This window comes from Sebastes fasciatus, chromosome 7 (assembly GCF_043250625.1).
Source record: "Sebastes fasciatus isolate fSebFas1 chromosome 7, fSebFas1.pri, whole genome shotgun sequence".
Classification (NCBI taxonomy): Eukaryota; Metazoa; Chordata; class Actinopteri; order Perciformes; family Sebastidae; genus Sebastes; species Sebastes fasciatus.
This window is the reverse complement of record NC_133801.1, coordinates 4035030-4054928: the sequence shown is the minus strand read 5'-3', so window position 1 is coordinate 4054928 and position 19899 is coordinate 4035030. Positions and strand designations below refer to the sequence as shown.

General features: G+C 35.2%; 1 protein-coding gene across 1 annotated transcript; it reads right to left on the bottom strand.

Annotated features, from left to right (window-relative positions):
- Positions 1-4878: 4878 nt before the first annotated feature.
- On the bottom strand, positions 4879-14374 carry ech1 (enoyl CoA hydratase 1, peroxisomal). The gene is made up of 10 exons (XM_074641079.1): positions 14158-14374; positions 10380-10548; positions 9159-9247; positions 8957-9081; positions 8817-8865; positions 7749-7813; positions 7019-7089; positions 6303-6374; positions 5720-5870; positions 4879-5642 (listed from the first exon to the last, which is right to left on the bottom strand). The coding sequence occupies exons 1-10, from the start codon at positions 14192-14194 to the stop codon at positions 5538-5540; spliced, it is 933 nt and encodes a 310-aa protein (XP_074497180.1). The 5' UTR covers positions 14195-14374; the 3' UTR covers positions 4879-5537.
- Positions 14375-19899: the final 5525 nt, after the last annotated feature.

The window sequence follows — 19899 nt, the reverse complement described above, 5'->3', positions numbered from 1 at the left end:
TCTCGTAATATTACGACTTTTTTCTCGTAAAGTTATGACTTTATTCTCGTAAAGTTATGACTTTATTCTCGTAATATTACGAGAATAAAGTCATAACTTTACAAGAAAAAAGTCGTAACATTATTAAAGTTATTAACTCAATAAATGTATCACCTTAAACATAATTACATAAAGACATCAGCGCTTTTATTCTGAAGGCAACGTCTCACGACTTCCTGCATTTGTCTAGTGACGTGCGCGTTGATTGACCGCGCAGTTGAGGAGCTTACCTGATCCCATATTTCCCTCCATGCACCGCGGCACCGGGGGCTGGTCGTGACGTCAGGCTCGTTGGAGATGAACTGAGCCTGGAGAGCAGCAGCAGCAGCAGGAGGGTTAGTTTTCAGACCGTTTGGATTTATTTATATTTGTTTGTAAATCTATGTGGAAATGTATGACAGAGTAGTAGGGCCACATTGAGGGAAAAAAAAATCGGAGATTTCGAGAATAAAGTCATAATATTCTGAGAATAAAGTCATAAATTTACGACAAAAAAGTCGTAAAATTACGAGAAAAAAAGTCGTAATATTACGAGAATAAAGTCGTAATATTACGAGAATAAAGTCGTAATGTTACGAGAATAAAGTCGGAATGTTACGAGAATAAAGTCGTAGTTTTACGAGAGAAAAAGGCGTAGTTTTACGAGAGAAAAAGTCGTAATATTACGAGAATAAAGTCGTAATATTACGAGAATAAAGTCGGAATGTTACGAGAATAAAGTCGTAGTTTTACGAGAGAAAAAGGCGTAATATTACGAGAATAAAGTTGTAATTTTACGAGAAAAAGTCGTAATATTATGAGAATAAAGTTGTAATTTTACAAGAAACAAGTTGTAAAAAATGTAAAATGACTATTTCGAAATCTTGGGGGCAATTTTTGCCTCTCGATCACAGTTTTTGGGGCATTCTGAGATTTCATTCCTAACACTGGCTTTTTGGCTATTTACACCCGGCCAAGTAGTAATAGTTATAGTAATAGTAGTATAAAGAGCGGCAAAGTACAAACAGGGAGGAAACCGTGTTGGATGAATGGGTCATACTTTGATTATTATTTTCAGTCGCAGTTTGGTTAGGTCTGGCAACAAAACTACTTGGTTATGTTGAGGGAAAATATACACACAGTACTAATGTGTGCTCGGGTTGAGGGCAAATAGTATTGTTGGTTACTGACACCTGGGTGCTAATAGCATCTGTCTTACATTAGCTGAGACCTTCAAAAAGGTATACCTAAAGTAGTGTTATTATGGTAAGGATGGCCTCTTAGCGAGGCGAACGGCGTTAACCAAATATAATGCAACTGAAGGGCACTGTACAGTCCAATCTTCTATGGCATATTTCAAGGTCTCATATTGTAAAAAGTGAGATTTTCAAGTTATCTTTATTATAAAGCAGGTTTATATACACATATATATATATATATATATATATATATGTATATGTATATGTATATATGTATATGTATATGTATATGTATATATATAAATAAATAATATATAATATATATATATATATATAAATAATAAATATATATATATATATATATATATATAAATAATATAATATATATATATATATATATATATATATATATATATATATATAAATAATATATAATATATATATATATATATATAAATAATATATAATATATATATATAAAAATACTGTAAAAGTATTGAAACGCTCCATCCATGGAGAAATACACACAACTTGTATTCATTTCATATTCATTGGGCCTTTAAACAAGCCATCAGGACTTCCGTACGGTTGTAATGTCACAGCTATACAATACATAGACCATTTCAGTTTTCAGTGGAAACATTCTAAATGTGTCCCAGATTATTTACGGTTGATAACACTTTTAAAATTTGTTTACATTTGCTGTCGGAATGCCTTTAAACAGGCAGACGGAATGCAATGACATCATTGCATTCTGGCTGCAATGATGTTGGAATGAAATGATGTCATTGCTCTGCTCTTTATGATGTCAGAAGGAAATGATGCCATACATCCTTAGAATTTGCCTTTGAAGTTTTTTTAAGGTAGGGAAGTCCTGTCAAGCCCAGTCACAGATCACAAATCACAGCCTCTGATACGACACCCTCTGTCCTTTACAGTGCGATTCTGCAACAAGAGAGTGTTGAGTTCAATTTCCAACACTGAGTACAGCTGTTGCTATAATTTGCACAAAAACACAGACAGAGATTGAGAAAAAAATGGCACAATCACATCCAGAAGATGATGTTGGATACCAACAGTGGCGCAAGCAGAAGATCCAGGACCTGGAGCTATGTGACCTGAGAGAGAAGCAATGGCTGAGAGTAATTAAGGCCAATACCATCAAAATAGACACTCTGGAGACTGAAAACCAGACTCTCAAGGAAGAGTTGAAACTTTCCAAGGAGAAGTATGAGGACCTGAAAACCAAAACAAAGAGCATTGATGATGAAAATCTCAACTTTGCTGAGACCTGGTATTATACGGAGAAAAAACACATAGAATGGAAAAAAAAACAAGAACAGAGCGAGGAGGCACACCGACAGCAGCTACGTGACTGTCAGGAAAACTGCAGGAAAACCAAAGCAGAACTGGAACTGAAGCAAACGTCATTGCTAGCAGGGTATCGCAGGAAGCTGGCAGATGCACACGCAGAAGCACAGAACATACTCCTACAAGAAAAAGACAGGCTGGATCAAGAGCAGAAAGAAAAGCTTGTGGAACACAAAGTTGAACTGAGCTGTGAGGTGGAGAAGTTCATAACGGAAGTGGAGAAGTCACGAAAAGAGGAAAAAGAAAAAGAAAAGGCCCTTGCCGCAGATTACGAAAGGCATAAGACTTTACATACTGAATCTGACGTGAAATGCATTACCCTGGAGAAGGAAATTGTAAAGCTGAAGAGCACAATAACAAAGCTATTGTACAGGGAGGATCTCACTGGGAAGGTGTCTAAATTAGAGAAGACTGTCCAAGAAAAAGACACAGAAATTGCAAAGAAAAATCGTGAGATCACAGATTCACAAGAGAGAAATCAGCAACTAAGAGAGAGTTTCTGTACAGGAAACAAAAACCAGGCTGTTCTCCAAGATAAATTAAGCAAAGAGACTGACAAGACCAAGGGTCTAGTGGACAAACTAAAAGGGACACAGTCCGAGCTCAACAGAACAAAGATGAACCTGAGAGGTGCCAAACTAGACATAAGTGACCTGGAGAATAAGATCTTAGATCTGCAGTGCAGACTGAAGACCTGTGAGCCAGACCTGATCAAGCAGACGGAGAGGAGCAGAAAACTGCAAACCCAACTGCTGCGTTTCCAGAATGATCTGGAGCTCTGCATGCCTTCAATCTCTGACACCAAGAAGTTTAAAAGCGCCGTCACTGCTGTCAAACATCGCCATGTAGATGGTAATATACAAGTGCAGCACACCCTGGATAAAGAAAATGAGTCTGCGTTTCGAGATCAGATTCCCCGTTTAAAGAAGATGATCACTTCTTATGACAGGGTACGTCAGAATGACAAGAGAGTTGCAGAACAGCAATATGTCAAGACACGTCAGAGAGTCCTCGACCTTGGCAATACTCAGCTCAGAATAATCAATGAGCAGAGATTGGAGATGTACACGATGAGGAAGGTGCGAAAAACGCTGGAAGAAAAACTCAAAGGGACTGAAAAGCTTCTTCAAAAGGCAACAAAGCCGGCAGCACAGAAGGTCAAATCTTGCGCAAAGAAAAAAGTCCTGCGAACTCAATCCAAGGTTGCCCCAGAGGTTGAACCAAAGGTTGCAGATGAAACACCACCCCGTTACATAGTTGACATGGTAGTGCCCCTCAGGCCTCCAGATAACTGGATGATGGTACCGAACAAGTGAGGCAGTAAAATAAATAAAATTAAATTAAAATAAAATAATGTTTAGTTGTATTTCCTGTATCTGCTGTGCCTTGTGTATGATTACCATAATTGAGACCTTCAGAAAGGCATACACCTCTTCTAAATACGACAAGCATTCCCTTCATGATGACATCCAGGGTTTCACCATGAACTTAAAACAAATAGACAAGAAATTGAACTTGTTAATTTGTTGAAATTTCGCAGTTTACGAGTTACAACCGTGAATAGACAGTGTGCAAAAAATGTTAAGTAAAACATAATTTTAAGTTAATATTAGCTTAAACAATAACAGTAACACTAAGCATATACTGTATCAGTAAATTATATAATTTTATATTTTAAATACACACATGTATTGATAATTTTTTTATTTTCATTATTTTTTTTACATTTATTTATTTTTGCATTAGTTTTTATTTATTCACTTATGCATTTATTTTTTAGTCAAATTCCTTTCATGTGTTCACATACTTGGCCAATAAAGTTGATTGATTACATGTACTCATTATGTTACTATGATAATCCAGATGATGGGGCTCTTGAGCATCTGATTAATTTCATTATTCTGTAATGCCAAATTCTTCATTCACAAACAAAGAAAAATTCTAAATCACTTCCTATTGTAGGTTTTTACCTTATCTCCTAGAATTGAACTCTACTGAATTCCCTCAGTTTACAACTAACAACAATTCATTGATAAAATGTGGCATAAATTGATATTTTTCCAATAAATTACTTATTTATTTACTTATCTTTATATTAATTCCCTTATTTATTTATTCTTCCGTTTAATTTTCCTCTTTATTTATTTATTTTCATTAATTTCTAAATGTATTTATTTATTTTTTTATTTATTTTTTAGTTAAATTCCTTTCATGTGTTCACATACTTGGCCAATAAAGGTGATTGAGTACATGTATTTACTTACTTTTTAAAATCACAGTCAACACTAACTTCCTGATGAGTTTCTTTAATAAGATAAAACATTCATGAAGTCGATTAGAGAATTTAAAAACTAGCTGTTACTGTTTTTACAGCGATGGACGAGCTGAGAAAGTCAAAGAAGTTAACGTTAACCAACTTATGATTCTGATCACACACATAGATGAATTTGAATTCCTTAGTTTTAGATGGAAAGTATAGTATCCCATTATCAAAATACTGTTTCCACCCAAACAATAATACAGACATACACAGCGCCAGAAACAGGTTGAGATAACGAAAAAAAAGGTGCGAAAAACTGCCACAAATCGGGAGAAATGTGACCCCGCGAGGAAACTGGGAGAAGGCGATGAAAAACGGGAGTCTCCTGGGAATACAGGAGGGTTGGCAAGTATGAATACAGACCTTTGGAAAACCAATCACAAGAAGGACTATATTGGCGATATTTCCAACAGCCTCCATCACTTAAAGTCTCATTACATCATCCTCAAATGGCCACAGATTACTGGTTAGTTAGTTTTAGAAATGTTCCCGTCCCACAGAAAGGCCACATTGGGGGAATAAAACAGAAGCTCTGGTGTTATATACATTATATATATACATATATATATATATATATATGTATATATATAATATATATATGCAGTATCTGAACTTTGTCTCGGTGCGGTTTAGAGTTTGGAGAACGCGATCGTCTTGGGACTCTTCTTCTCCATGGCGGCCGCAGCTGATTTCATCACATCTTGAGTCTGAAGCATGCTCATGTTCCAGGTGGCCTGGAGAAGGAAGAACAAGGTGTTCAGTGTTAACTAATATAAAGTCACCTCCAAAGTAAGGGTGGTGTTCTTCTCACCATGTAATTCAGTCCTTCTGCGACGCTGTGGTCTCTGGAGTAGACCAGGTTGATTTTGGTGCCCTGCACAGCTACAGGGCTGCGGCCGGCGATCTCTCCGGCCATCTCCAGAGCTGCCGCCATCATGGCCTCCTTATCGGCAAACACTCGGCTGGAGAGGAAAAGTGGAGGATCATCATATCAATTGGTGATAGTTGCTCTTTGAAATTGCAGTATATCACAAAGTCCTGCTTTGTTATTTTAAAATGAAACTGTCTCCCCAACAGACTGGCTTCTTAAAGGGATAGTTGGGGTGTTCTGAAGTGGGGTTGTATGAGGTACTGATTCATAGTCGGTGTATTTCATAACCAGTATACTTCAAAACACCTGAACTATCCCTTTAATAAGTTGAGCCAGCTTCATGACATCAAAACTAAGTAAGTAAGCCTGAAGATTTAATAACGTTGATGCAGCTGGTGACTGAGGTGATGGCCCAAACACATTTGAAACTGGACAACACAGGTTCCGTAAAAACCAAACTACTTAATGAGAGAAAACTCCTGCTGTATAGAAGTGTACATGATTCTGTAGAGGATGCATTTACCTGACCAGTCCGCTGCTCTTGGCTTCATCGGCATACATCTTCCTGGCGGTCAGAGCCAACTCGTTCACCAGGCTGGAGAAAGAATCACATGACAACAATATACAACTTCATACATACATTTAAAGTACAGGGAACTAGCTTGAATTTTTGTGTGTAATTAATCGATAAATATTTGTTATACTGTTAAAGCTGTTGCAGCACAAATTAACGTTTAACCCTCTGAGACCCGTATTTGTCTTTTTTAGGGTTAGGGTTAGGGCTTTACCTTGCTGTCAAACAGCCCTTTCCGATGAGGAACTGAAGCCGTTATCTCTGCTCTCTTCGAAGCCACCAGACTCCATTCACAAAAACAGTAATTCTACCTCGCAGAACACGGGAGTTGCTGGTCTACCGCTGCCTCGATCGGTTAGTTTGTTTGTGTTATTGTGTGACTTTGGTGTTTTAAAGGGTTAATCTGGATTCACCAAAGTGACAAAAATCCCTTTAACACTGTATGGCAACATGACTCTTTGTCGCATCTAACTGAAACGTCCTGGCGTCTAGACTTTTATAAGAAAAATCATGAAAACATAACTTTTTTTTTTGTTATTTGATGCTTTCTGTCACTTTAAATGCTTTACGTGTATTTCTACATATAGCCTGTGACTTTAACAGTAAGCAGGAGATACAACCTCACCCCCCCGACTCTGTGTGGTTTATTAAAATGGCAGCTTTACCTGCGGCTGCCGATGACTTTAGGAAGTCTCTGGAGAGTTCCAACGTCTGCTGCAAGTCCAATATCAACTTCCTGTAAAGCCGACCAGAAAGACACCGATGCTGTGAGTATCATATCAGAACATCACCTGTATCCTTCAATACAACAACAGGTCTATGGAGAGTTTGTTTATGCTTTATACATGAAAATGATATATCTTTGTTTTTATTTTTACATTCTGATGAACTGTCTTTATTTTATTATTTCTTTATTTTCTTATAACTAAACATGAATGATGATAAATATGACTGACCGTTTTCATTCAGATATTATCTGTTTGTTTTATATGGAGGCCCAAAACTGACAAAGGCTGTAAAATATTATTGAATACATCAGTAAAAAAGTGTTGTTAGTTAAATAACTGAAATGGGGTGTAAAAATACATATAAAGCATTTTATTTTACCTTCATTCAGGTGATTAAATTAATTAAAACTTCATTTATTTTACTCTATTATATTTTTCAGCTCTTTTTTTCATCTTAATCATTTATCTGTTTCCCGTGGGGCTGCAACTATCGATTATTTTCATTGTCAGTTAATCTGTTGATCATTTTCTTGATTAATTGATTAGTTGTTTGGTCTATTAAATGGTGAAAAATATCGATTAGTGTTTCCCAAAGCCTGAGATGGCGTCCTCAAATGTCTCGTTTTCCTCACCACATTTCCTAATTATGTTAATGAGATGGACATACCTTTATCTGGAACCAGGCGTCCTGGGTGCACAGACGGATGTCACAGGCTGTGATCAGATCAACACCTGCCGCAGAGACACAACATCCACAGTGAACATGACGGTGAGTTAACTCTTTTCTCTACCAGTTTGAATAACACGCCCTCCTCTGATACAATCTTTGCAGGTAATTGTAACATTTCCTGAAGACTGACTCATTTCAGTTACTGGGTTTCTAATCGCAAACTTTTTGATCTGTTCAAAATGTACCTATAAGAGAGATTTGTCAAGTATTTAATACACTTATCAACATGTCTCTTTTACCGCTCACCCTCACGATCTCTCTCTCTTTTTCTCTCTGTCTTTCTTTAAATGAGTCGGGAACTCGACAGCAGAGCCTAACTTTACTTTTAATATTATAAAACAAAGACAAATGCCTTCCCCTCGTCCTAAAATGGTCCTAAATCGATACTAGAGTACTTCCTTGTTTTATGAATGAAGCGGAACAGCTGAAGCAGCGGCGCTGTGTGTGTTTGACAAATCTGTGATGGTCATCCCTGCAAACTCCACCCCGGAAGTTCCTGTACTTTCAGAAAGTGCCACCCCCCAACCAGGGACTTTTTGGGGGGTAAAAGGGCCCCGTAAAATGTCCCCAGAACTTAATTTAGACCCTGGTTCCTGCCGAGGCCTATAGAAAGGAGGCTGGGTCACGCGTCATCAACGTATCATATCTTTGGGGGTATAAATCATAAAAGCACTAAAATCTGGCATGCACTCGCCGAAATTGAGCCAATCACAACGCACGACCGCAGCTTCAGTTACACTGCGCATGTGTTATACCCCATAACCCATGACCCATGTCCGCCCGTGACCCAGCCTCCTTTCCATAGGCCTTGGTTCCTGCAGTCGAAACGCAAAGAGTTCCTCAAAAGGTTCTTAGTCCTAGGGGAAAGTTCCTGTGGTGGAAACGGGGCAGATATACAGTGAGACGTAACTCCTGTATGACAGAGCAGACATCTTTTCCATGCGAACATATGTGTGGGCCATAAACTGAAGGCTGCACTATGACAGTGTGATGATGACGTCCTACCTCCCCCAACACAGGCTCCGTGGACAGCCACCACTACAGGCTTTGGACACTAGAAGAAGAAAACAATAATCAAAACATTTCACAGGACAATACACTGATAACCCAACATTTTTAAATGCTGCCCAAATACATTGGCCGACCTTCTCTATGACGGTGAACGTCTCCTGATATTTGGTGACTATTTTTCTCAAGTTCCAGGAAATTCTGGCCGTGTCGTCGCCCTCTGGTTGGAGGACGTCGCTGGCCATGTCCATCAGGTCAATACCTGGACGGTAACACAGCACAGAGAATAAATACAACTTGACTATGAAGATAGAAGAGTGCAAACCATCTGATACCCACCAGCTGTGAAGATCTTCCCAGCTCCAGAAAACACCACCACTCTGCAGTCCGGGTCCCCAGCGATCTTATTAAAGCAATCCACCATCTCACTGGGAGAAACAACCCACAAGTTCCCATCAGTGTTGGATAATCTGGTATATTAATACTTTTATATAAGTGCTTCAATGAGGAATTCCAGTGGTTTCCTTTTCAATAATATTTCTTGTAATTTCAGGACAAATTGTGAAAAAGTGCTTTAGGAAACACTCGCCTACTGGTAAGTTATTCAATATCTCTGATATCTTTCAAAATCTAATTTAAGTCATTTGTTATGGAGTCATGGGAGTGCCATAATACAGAATAAATCTGTAAAAGAATAAGAAAATAAATGTGGAAATATAAAGAGGAACACATAAAAATACATGAGTAAATAAAAAAATTTGGAAATATAAATATATATAAAAATATAAATAAAATATAAAATAAGTAAAAAAGTATTTTCATTTATTTCTACTTTTATTTATTCATTTATTTATTCCTCATTATGTTTCCACATTTATTTATTTTAGGGCTGTCAATTGATTAAAATATTTAATCGCAATTAATCGCATGATTGTCCATAGTTAATCACGTTTACTCGCAAATTAATCGCACATTTTGTATCTGTTCAAAATATACCTAAAAGGGAGATTTGTTAAGTATTTAATACCCTTATCAACATGGGAGTGGGAAAATATACTGCTTTAAGAAAATGTATGTATATATTTATTATTGGAAATCAATTAACACGAAAAAAGGACAAATATTGTCCAGAAACCCTCACAGGTACTGCATTTAGCATAAAACAATATGCTCCAATCACAACATGGCAAACTGCAGCCCAACAGGAAACAACAGCTGTCAGTGTGTCAGTGTGCTGACTTGACTATGACTTGCCACAAACTGCATGTGATTATCATAAAGTGGGCATGTCTGTAAAGGGGAGACTCGTGGGTACCCATAGAACCCATTTACATTCACATATCTGGAGGTCAGAGGTCAAGGGACCCCTTTGAAAATGGCCATGCCAGTTTTTCCTCGCCAAAATTTAGCGTAAGTTTGGATCGTTATTTAACCTCCTTCTCGATAGTAGCTATACTATATTTGGGGGTGAAGTATTCCTTTAAACATGTGATATATAAGTAATAATAGTTCATTTATTTGTTTATGCAATTATTGCATATTAATTTAACAGATTCATGCCTCCAGAAAGCTCTGTTCATGGCGTTGCGTTTCTCCGGGCGGTTCAGCTCTACATGTGTGACGGACTCTGCAGGGTGACTGATGGCAAGGGTGCTGTAAGGAGAGTCGGCGCCACCGGAGGACGACATGGCCCTGACCACAGCCTGACTGGGCAGCCGGGACCTCCAGTCTGAGAGGAAAGACACAGAATGACACAAACAACCTGAAATCCTCTGTGGCCAACAAACTGCAACAGTAACTTAGATTCAGAGATCCGTACAACTAATCAACTACTATTTATAATCGAAAATACCAAATATTCTGATTCCAGCTTTTAAAATGATGAGGATCTGATGACTGACTTTGATTGACCATCTGTAGGTGTTTGAACTGTTAGTTGGACAAAACACGACTTTTGAAGAACATGTAGTGAGTTTTTCACTATTTTGTGTTTTTTTCGTAAATGAAAAAATTCAGTTAATCAAAGAAATAAATATTCAAAATGTGAATCAATAATGAAAATAATCATTTTATCTGTAGCCCTAATCCAGGGTATTTTTATTTCCACTGGAATAAAAAGATCTTAAAACAGAAATAAAAATTGCATTAAAAAAAATACATATTTTATATTTGTTAAATCAACAAATAATATATAAATAAATAAAACTAAATAAATCTATGTATTTATTGGTCACATTTTGTTTTACAAAATTAGGAAAGCAATGTATAATATAATTCATAATAATATATAACAATTAATCAATAAGTCGATTGACGTCAAATTAATTGGCAACTATCTTGATTGTTTCAATCATTTTAATGCAAAAACATTTCATGGTTTCAGCTTCACAAATACGATTTGATTTGCTGTTTTTTTATATATATTCTTTTAATAATACATTTTACTTATTTTTTAATAATTTTGAGGTTTGAAATTTTTGTTGAACAAAACAAACATTGTTAAGGTGTCAACAATCAATCGATTGATTGATTCAGTAAAAGAATCAGCAGATTAATCCTTAAAAATTGTGAGATTTTCATGTTTTTTTATTATAAAGCAGGCTTAAGTCCTATATAAATACTGTGAAAGTATCGAAACACTCAATCCAGAGGGAAATACATAAAGCCCGTATTCAGAAACTCTGCATTTGAAACAAGCCGTCAGGATTTCTGCCCATTCGTGATGTCACAAATATACAATATTTAGACCCTTGACACAATTTTAAACGTAAACATTCTAAATGTGTCCCAGTTTATTCCTGGTTGCAGTGTATGTGAATGTCATCAGCTGACAGGAAGTACACAGGGACCCAAGCTGTTGCCTAGCAACGCAATTCCGTTGCAATTCTGTCAAAATGCACTAAAACGGAGCGTTTCAGACAGAGGGTAAATACAGACATATTCAGGGCTGACAATATGAGGAAAATATAGGGGGTTTTGGACATAACAGTATGTAAACATGTTCTAGTAGAAACACAAAATACAAGTATGAACCTGAAAATGAGCACGATATGGGCCCTTTAATGCAAATAATCATTAGTTACAGTCCGATACAAAATACCAACTACAACACTAAAATCCTGCTTTTACATTAATGCATGAGTAATATTATAATGATATAATATCTAATAACAGTCACAGGGGACATTCTTCTGCAAGAGTACTTTTAAGTACAATTTCCTGATTATACTTTTTACTGAAGTAACATTTCAATGCAGGACTTTTACTTGTAACAGAGTACTTTTTACTTCTACTAAAGGAGCTGAGTACTTCCTGCACCACTGGTTAGAGAGAGCTCTACAAGACAACCTTGCAAAATAATGCTGGTGACCTTTCACCTACTGAGCTTTTTTATAAGCAGTTATATATTAATTTGTCTACAGACTAGTGCGAGCTAACAGACTTGTGAAGTTAACACCAGATGCTCTGTGAAGTTTCATATTACAGCACTGGATTATCATAGTAACAGCTAATAAGTACATGTAATCAATCAACTTTATTGGCCAAGTATGTGAACACATGAAAGGAATTTGACTAAAAAATAAATGCATAAGTGAATAAATAAAAATGAATGCAAAAATAAATAAATAAATGTAAAAGATAATGAAAATAAATAAATAATTAAAACAGAAATATCAATTTATGTCACATTTTATCAATTAATGAATGGCTACTTTTATTTTTAATATTATTTTTGCTACATTTGATGACATTTATTTATTTATTGAGTCATTTATTTATTTATTCATTTATTTGTGATTTTAGCAGGTTATGTCCTCCATGTATATATATATATATATATATATATATATATATATAAAAACTGGAAAAACAAAGTTTGGAAACTTGTGTTTGGTTGATTATTTCTCTGTTGTTACAATGCTAATTGGCATTGTATTTTACCTCGTTGGAAAGCCTGTTTATTTACCTTCGCAATGATGTCCAACTTGTAAGGATCATGCATTTGTGGGATGAGCACCACAGCTGATTATGTGGGGAGCGCCCAAGAAAAATTTGCCAAAATGCTCCGTCAATGGTAAACAGTGTATTCTCCTGTTGGTATTGACTCTTGTTTTGAGTTGTTTGGTGGATTGGATGATTGAACTCTTTATCAGTAACAAGGAACAAACAAGACATATTGGCAATTTTACACTTATATTCATTTAATACACCGTCAGGAGCCTCAGTAGCGGTGGAAGATCCATACGCAGCCACAACAGCCTGACACTTCCTCCTCATGCTGGTCACCAACCTGGTCACACGTTGCTGTGGGATGGCGTTCCATTCCTCAACCAGGATTCGTTGCAGGTTGTGTCGGTCACTCTAACACGTACAGCACGCCCAAGCTGATCCTACAAGTGTTCAGTTGGGTTGAGGTGTGGACTCTTGGCAGGCCGTTCCATTCTCTCTCCTCCCACATTGTGGAGGTAGTCTGTGATAACCCTGGCTCTGTGGGGCGAGCGTTGTCATCTTGGAGGATGAAGTTAGGTGCCAGATTGTGGAGATATGGGATCCCCACTGGCTGCAGAATCTCATCCCGATATCTCCCTGCATTGAGATGGCCTTCAATGATGACAAGCCTTGTTTTGCCAGTGAGGGAGATGCCCCCCCACACCATGACACCGCCCCCACCGAGAGCTGTTACTCCATTGTTGCAACAATCAGCATAGCGTTCTCCACGTCGTCTCCATACTTTGACCCTGCCATCCAACTTTGGCAGACAGAACCTGGACTCATCACTGAACATGACATTCCCCCACATGTTCAGGTTCCATTGTCTGTGTTGTTGACACCAGCGCCAACGGGCCTGACGGTGAAGGATTTTGGTAAATTTTTCTTGGGCGCTACCCACATAATCAGCTGTGCTGCTCATCCCACAAATGCATGATCCTTACAAGTTGGACATCATTGCGAAGGTAAATAAACAGGCTTTCCAACGATGTAAAATACAATGACCATTAGCATTGTAACAACAGAGAAATAATCCACCAAACACAAGTTTCCAAACTTTGTTTTTCCAGTATATATATATCCTACTAAAAACTACTAAAGGATCTGAGTACTTCCAGCACCACTGGTTAGAGAGAGCTCTACAAGGCAACCTTGCACATTAATGCTGGTGACCTTTCACCTGCAGAGGTTTTTAACGCAGTTAAATAATCATTTGTCTACAGACTAGTGCGAGCTAACAGACCTGTGAAGTTAACACCAGATGCTCTGTGAAGTTTCATAACATTACAGCACATGTTCATTAATTACAACAACAACAAAATGAGCAAAACAGAACAGTGTCACTTACATTTGGTGAGAGCTGACCTGACGACCAATGACAACATCACTCTTTGGACTTTGCACTCTTCAGTGATCGATTTATAACCACAGTAAACAACAGGAAGAATGAATTCCTGCAGGGTGCAGCCCAGCAGATATAATAGTGTGCAACAAACAAAACAACTTAAATGAACCCCTCTTTAGCTAGCTAGCTTCTGCTGCTTCTTCTGTGTTTATTGTTGGTTGGCAAACCAGCTCATAGGTGCATTACCTCCACCTACTGGACTGGAGTGTGGAGCAGTAGATTGGCAGGGAAAAATAAAAAATAAATAAAAAACAAAAAAAACAATAAAATAAAAATATATAATTATTATTATTAATAATAATTATACTAATAATAATTAAATTCTCATCATTATTCATGTTGCCCTTAAGTAATTAATTAGAAGATTGTGTACTTTCTTAGATGTCTTTCCTAGCAGATTGTAATATTTCCATCATCTACTCCTGATAGCAATTCCCTTCTTTCTTCGTCACTGGACTGGCGTGTGGAGCAGTAGATAATAATAATAATAATAATAATAATAATAATAATAATAATAATAATAAAAGAAAAAAATAATAAAAAATAAATAAATGTATTGTTATTATTATTAATAACAATAATAATAATAATTAAATTATCTCCATTATTCCTGTTGCCTTTAAGTAATTAATTAGAAGATTGTGTGCTTTCTTAGATGTCTTTCCTAGCAGATTGTAATATTTCCATCATCTACTCCTGATAGCAATTCCCTTTCTTCATCACTGGACTGGAGTGTGGAGCAATAGATTGGCAGGAAAATAATAATAATAATAATAATAATAATAATAATAATAATAATAATAATAATAATAATAATAATAAAATAAATAATAATGAAAATAAAGTAAAAATAACAAAATAAAAAATGAATAATTATTATTAATAATAATAACAATAATACAAACAATAATTAAATTATCTCCATTATTCCTGTTGCCCTTAAGTAATTAATTAAAAGATTGTGTACTTTCTTAGATGTCTTTCCTAGCAGATTCCCCATTGTAATTTTCCATCATCTACTACTGATAGCAATTCCCTTCTTTCTTTGTCATATATATATATTTTTTTTTATTATTTCAAAATGACAGTATCCATAGTAACAGCAGAAAACATTAAAAACATTTACATACAAAAGAAGCATAACGAAAACATAAACAACGAGCTGTGCCAAACATAAAAGGACAACAGAAACGAAACAAAACCAACATGAAATAAAAAAAAGCTTACCTGACGACCAATGACAACAATATCACTCTTTTGACTTTGCATTCTTCAGTGATCGATTTATAACTGCAGCAAACAGGGAGAATGAATTCCTGCAGGTTGCAGCCCAGCAGATATAATAGTGTGCAGTAGTGTGTAGTATATGTATATATATATATATATATACATATATATATATATACTGTATATGTGTGTGTGTGTGTGTGTGTGTGTGTGTGTATTTAAAGTATAAAATTATATAATTCACTGGTACAGTATATGCTTAGTGTTACTGTTATTGTTTAAGCTAATATTAACTTAAAATTATGTTTTACTTAAAGGGACTGTTTGTAACTTCTTACACGTATAAATCAATCCGGGTCGGTGATCCCGGTCTCATCACATTGACTGTTCTTGTACATAGTTGTCCTCAGTCTCATTTGCTTAAATTGGTCATGGAGGCATCACAATTTAATTGAGACCCGGTAAATTAATTGTATTGTTCTTGTAAACTGTATTTTATGTAGTATTAATATCTGTAGCTGTGTTGTGGTTGTGCCTTTTGAGTGAGGTAAGACAGTTTTGAAGCAGAAGTTTTGCTGGAGTTTACTATGTCTACACCTCAGAGCACTTGAGTCCAACGTTTATGTACATTCAGGTGTCTGAATAGCTTCAGGACTTAACAGCAGTTTAACAGCAGTATTACTATGTCTACACCTCAGAGCACTTGAGTCCAACGTTTATGTACATTCAAGTGTCTGAATAGCTCCAGGACTTAACAGCAGTTTAACAGCAGTATTATATATCTACTGTTGTATATATATTATATATATATATATCTTTATCTCACTATTGGTTTACCAAACAAAGCAAGGTCAATAGGGTTATCACATTAAGGAAACATTTCTATTACATGTTATATTGTTATATTACATTAGTATTGTATTACATGTTTGTGTTTTGTATTATAGTACATGCAGTGGTGGAAGTACTCAGATCTTGTACTTCAGTAAAAGTAGCAATACTACCATGTAGAAATACTCTGTTACAGTAAGGCTCCTGCATTCAAAATCCTCAAGTAAAAGTGCAAAAATATATATATTATATGTATATAAATATATATATATATATATATATATATATATATATATACTTAAAGTACACATTATGCAGAATAATGTATATTATTGGATTATACTTATTGATGCATTAATGTGTTCATCACTTTAATGTTGCAGCTGGTTAAGGTGGAGTTCATTTTAATGACTTTATACACTGCTGGGTAGTTTAATCTATAATAATACATCATCATTTATTCAGTGATTATATTTTGTATTAATAATCTGAATCTGTAAAGTAACTAAAGTTATTAAATCAATGTAGTGGTGTAAAAAGTACAATATTTCCCTCTGAGATGTAGTGGAGTAGAAGTAGAAAGTATCAGAACATGGAAATACTTAAGTAAAAATACAAGTACCTCAAAATTTTACCTAAGTACAGTACTTGAGTAAATGTACTTAGTTACTTTCCACCACTGAGTACATGTTATTCTGTTTGTTTTTCTAAGCATCTTTACTGCTCCTGTTGGAATAAAATAATTGTTGATTATTTAACTGCAAAGTAGTGATGTGTTTTTGATACCTTCACCTATTGCATTAAATCATACCGGGATGTTTGCCGAAATTTCCACCAGCCACCACTGTCTGCTCCTCTGCCTGCCTTCACTCACACACCGCGCTCGTTCTCGCTCCATTCTCATGTGCATGCGCGCACACTACACACTGCAGAAGAGTTAGTTTAGCTCTGAGAATATCTAGAGCCACGTACAGTGGACGTTTATGCAGAAATAACTGCTGCAGCTCCTCAAGACCAACAGAGGTTTCCTGTGTCTTATGAAGTGACGGGGTTCCGCAGAGAGAAACATTATCGTCTCCGACCAAAACTCCGGCGTCTCCCCTGTTCCCTCCGGCCGCGGTCGGGAGGCTGAAGCAGGAAAAGCCAACACTAGGATCAGCATTGATTCATGGAGAGACCTTCGTCTGGTCAGCTAACATTACTGTCAAGCAGCTGAAATATAGAATGATATTGTTTTGGGTTTAACCCTCCAAAACTGACTCTTTAAGGAGACACCCCAGGGGAATAGGGTAAAAAATCATTTGATTTGAAAATAATCACATTTGCATTTAGGTATTTAAATGGTCAATTTTGAGATTTTAGGCTATTTTGCTTCCATAACATAACTTCTTTCAGACTAGTGGAAAGAAAACATCCAAAATACACAAAATACACCTAAATGTGTATTTTGGGTGTTATGTCATGGATGCAAATTAGTGCGTGAAGCAGGTGAAGCAGGTGAAGCAGGAATTCATTCTCCCTGTTGTTTGCTGCAGTTATACATCGATCACTGAAGAGCGATGTTGTCGTTGGTCGTCAGGTCAGCTCTCGCCAAATGTAAGTGACACTGTTTTGTTTTGCTAATTTGTTGTTGTGTTATTAATAAAAATGTGCTGTAATGTTACGAAACTTCACAGGTCTGTTAGCTCACACTAGTCTGTAGACAAATGATTATTTAACTGCGTTAAAAAGCTAATTAATCAATCGATTGATTGTTGACACCTTCACAATGTTTGTTTGGTCTAACAAACATTTCAAACCTAAAAAATTATTAAACAATAAGTAAAATGTATTACTAAAAGTTATATATTAAAAAACAAAACAAAATCAAACCGTATTTGAGAAGCTGGAACCATGAAATGTTTTTGCATTAAAATGACAAACAACAATCGAGATAGTTGCCAATTAATTTTCCGTCAATCAACTTATTGATTAATTATTATATATTATTATGAATTATATTATACATTGCTTTCCTAATTTTTATGACCAATAAATACATAGATTTATTTATTTATATATTATTTGTCGATTTAACAAATATAAAATATTTATTTTTTAATATTTTTATTTTATTTTTTATTTTATTTTTATTCCAGTGGAAATAAAAATACCCTGGATTAGGGCTACAGATAAAATGATTATTTTCATTATTGATTCATATTTTGAATATTTATTTCTTTGATTAACTGAATTTTTTCATTTACGAAAAAAACACAAAATAGTGAAAAACTCACTACATGTTCTTCAAAAGTCTTGTTTTGTCCAACTAACAGTACAAACACCTACAGATGGTCAATCAAAGTCAGTCATCAAATCTTCATCATTTATATATATTATATATAATATATTGGTATTTTCGATTATAAATAGTAGTTGATTAGTTGTACGGATCTCTGAATCTAAGTTACTGTTGCAGTTTGTTGGCCACAGAGGATTTCAGGTTGTTTGTGTCATTCTGTATCTTTCCTCTCAGACAGGAGGTCCCGGCTGCCCAGTCAGGCTGTGGTCAGGGCCATGTCGTCCTCCGATGGCGCCGACTCTCCTTACAGCACCCTGGCCATCAGTCACCCAGCAGAGTCCGTCACACATGTAGAGCTGAACCGCCCGGAGAAACGCAACGCCATGAACAGATCTTTCTGGAGGCAGGAATCTGTTAAATTAATATGCAATAATTGCATAAACAAAACAAATAAATGAACTATTATTACTTATATATCACATGTTTAAAGGATACTTCACCCCCAAATATAGTATAGCTACTATCGAGAAGGAGGTTAAATAACGATCCAAACTTACGCTAAATTTTGGCGAGGAAAAACTGGCATGTATATATATATATATATATATATATATATTTTATTTTTTTTACATTTATTTAATGTTTATAAAAGAAGTCAGAAAAGTGTCTGAAAATGTCTTTGAAAATGTAAAAAAAAAGAAAAATGTTTTCGAAAAATGTAAAAAAAAAAAAAAAAGTCAGAACATTTTTTCGAAAAATGTAAAAAAAATAAAATGTCTAAATGTTTTGAAAAATGTAAAAAAAAAAAACGAATAAGAAAAGTCAGAAAAATGTAAAAAAAAATAAAAAATAAATGAAAGTCAGAAAAATTTAAAAAAAAATAAAAAAAGTCAGAACTTTTTTTCGAAAAATGTAAAAAAAAAAAAAAAATGTCTAAAAAATGTCAGAAAAATGTCTGAAAAAGTTTTGAAAAATGTAAAAAAAAAAAAGAAAAAAAAGTCAGAAAAATGTTTAAAAAAAAAAAAAAGTCAGAAAAGTGTCTGAAAATGTTTTTGAAAAATATAAAAAAAAAGTCAGAATTTTTTTTAAAAAAAGACAGAAAAATGTAAAAAAAAAAAGTCAGAACATTTTTTCGAAAAAAGTCAAAAAAAATAAAATGTCAGAAAAAAGTCAGAAAAATATCTGAAAAACGTCAGAAAAATGTAAAAAAACAAACGAATGTCTAAAAAATGTAAAAAAAAAAATTCAGAAAAGTGTCTGAAAATGTTTTGAAAAATTTCAAAAAAAAGAAGAAAAAAAAGTCAGAAAAATGTTTAAAAAAAAAAAAGTCAGAAAAATGTTAAAAA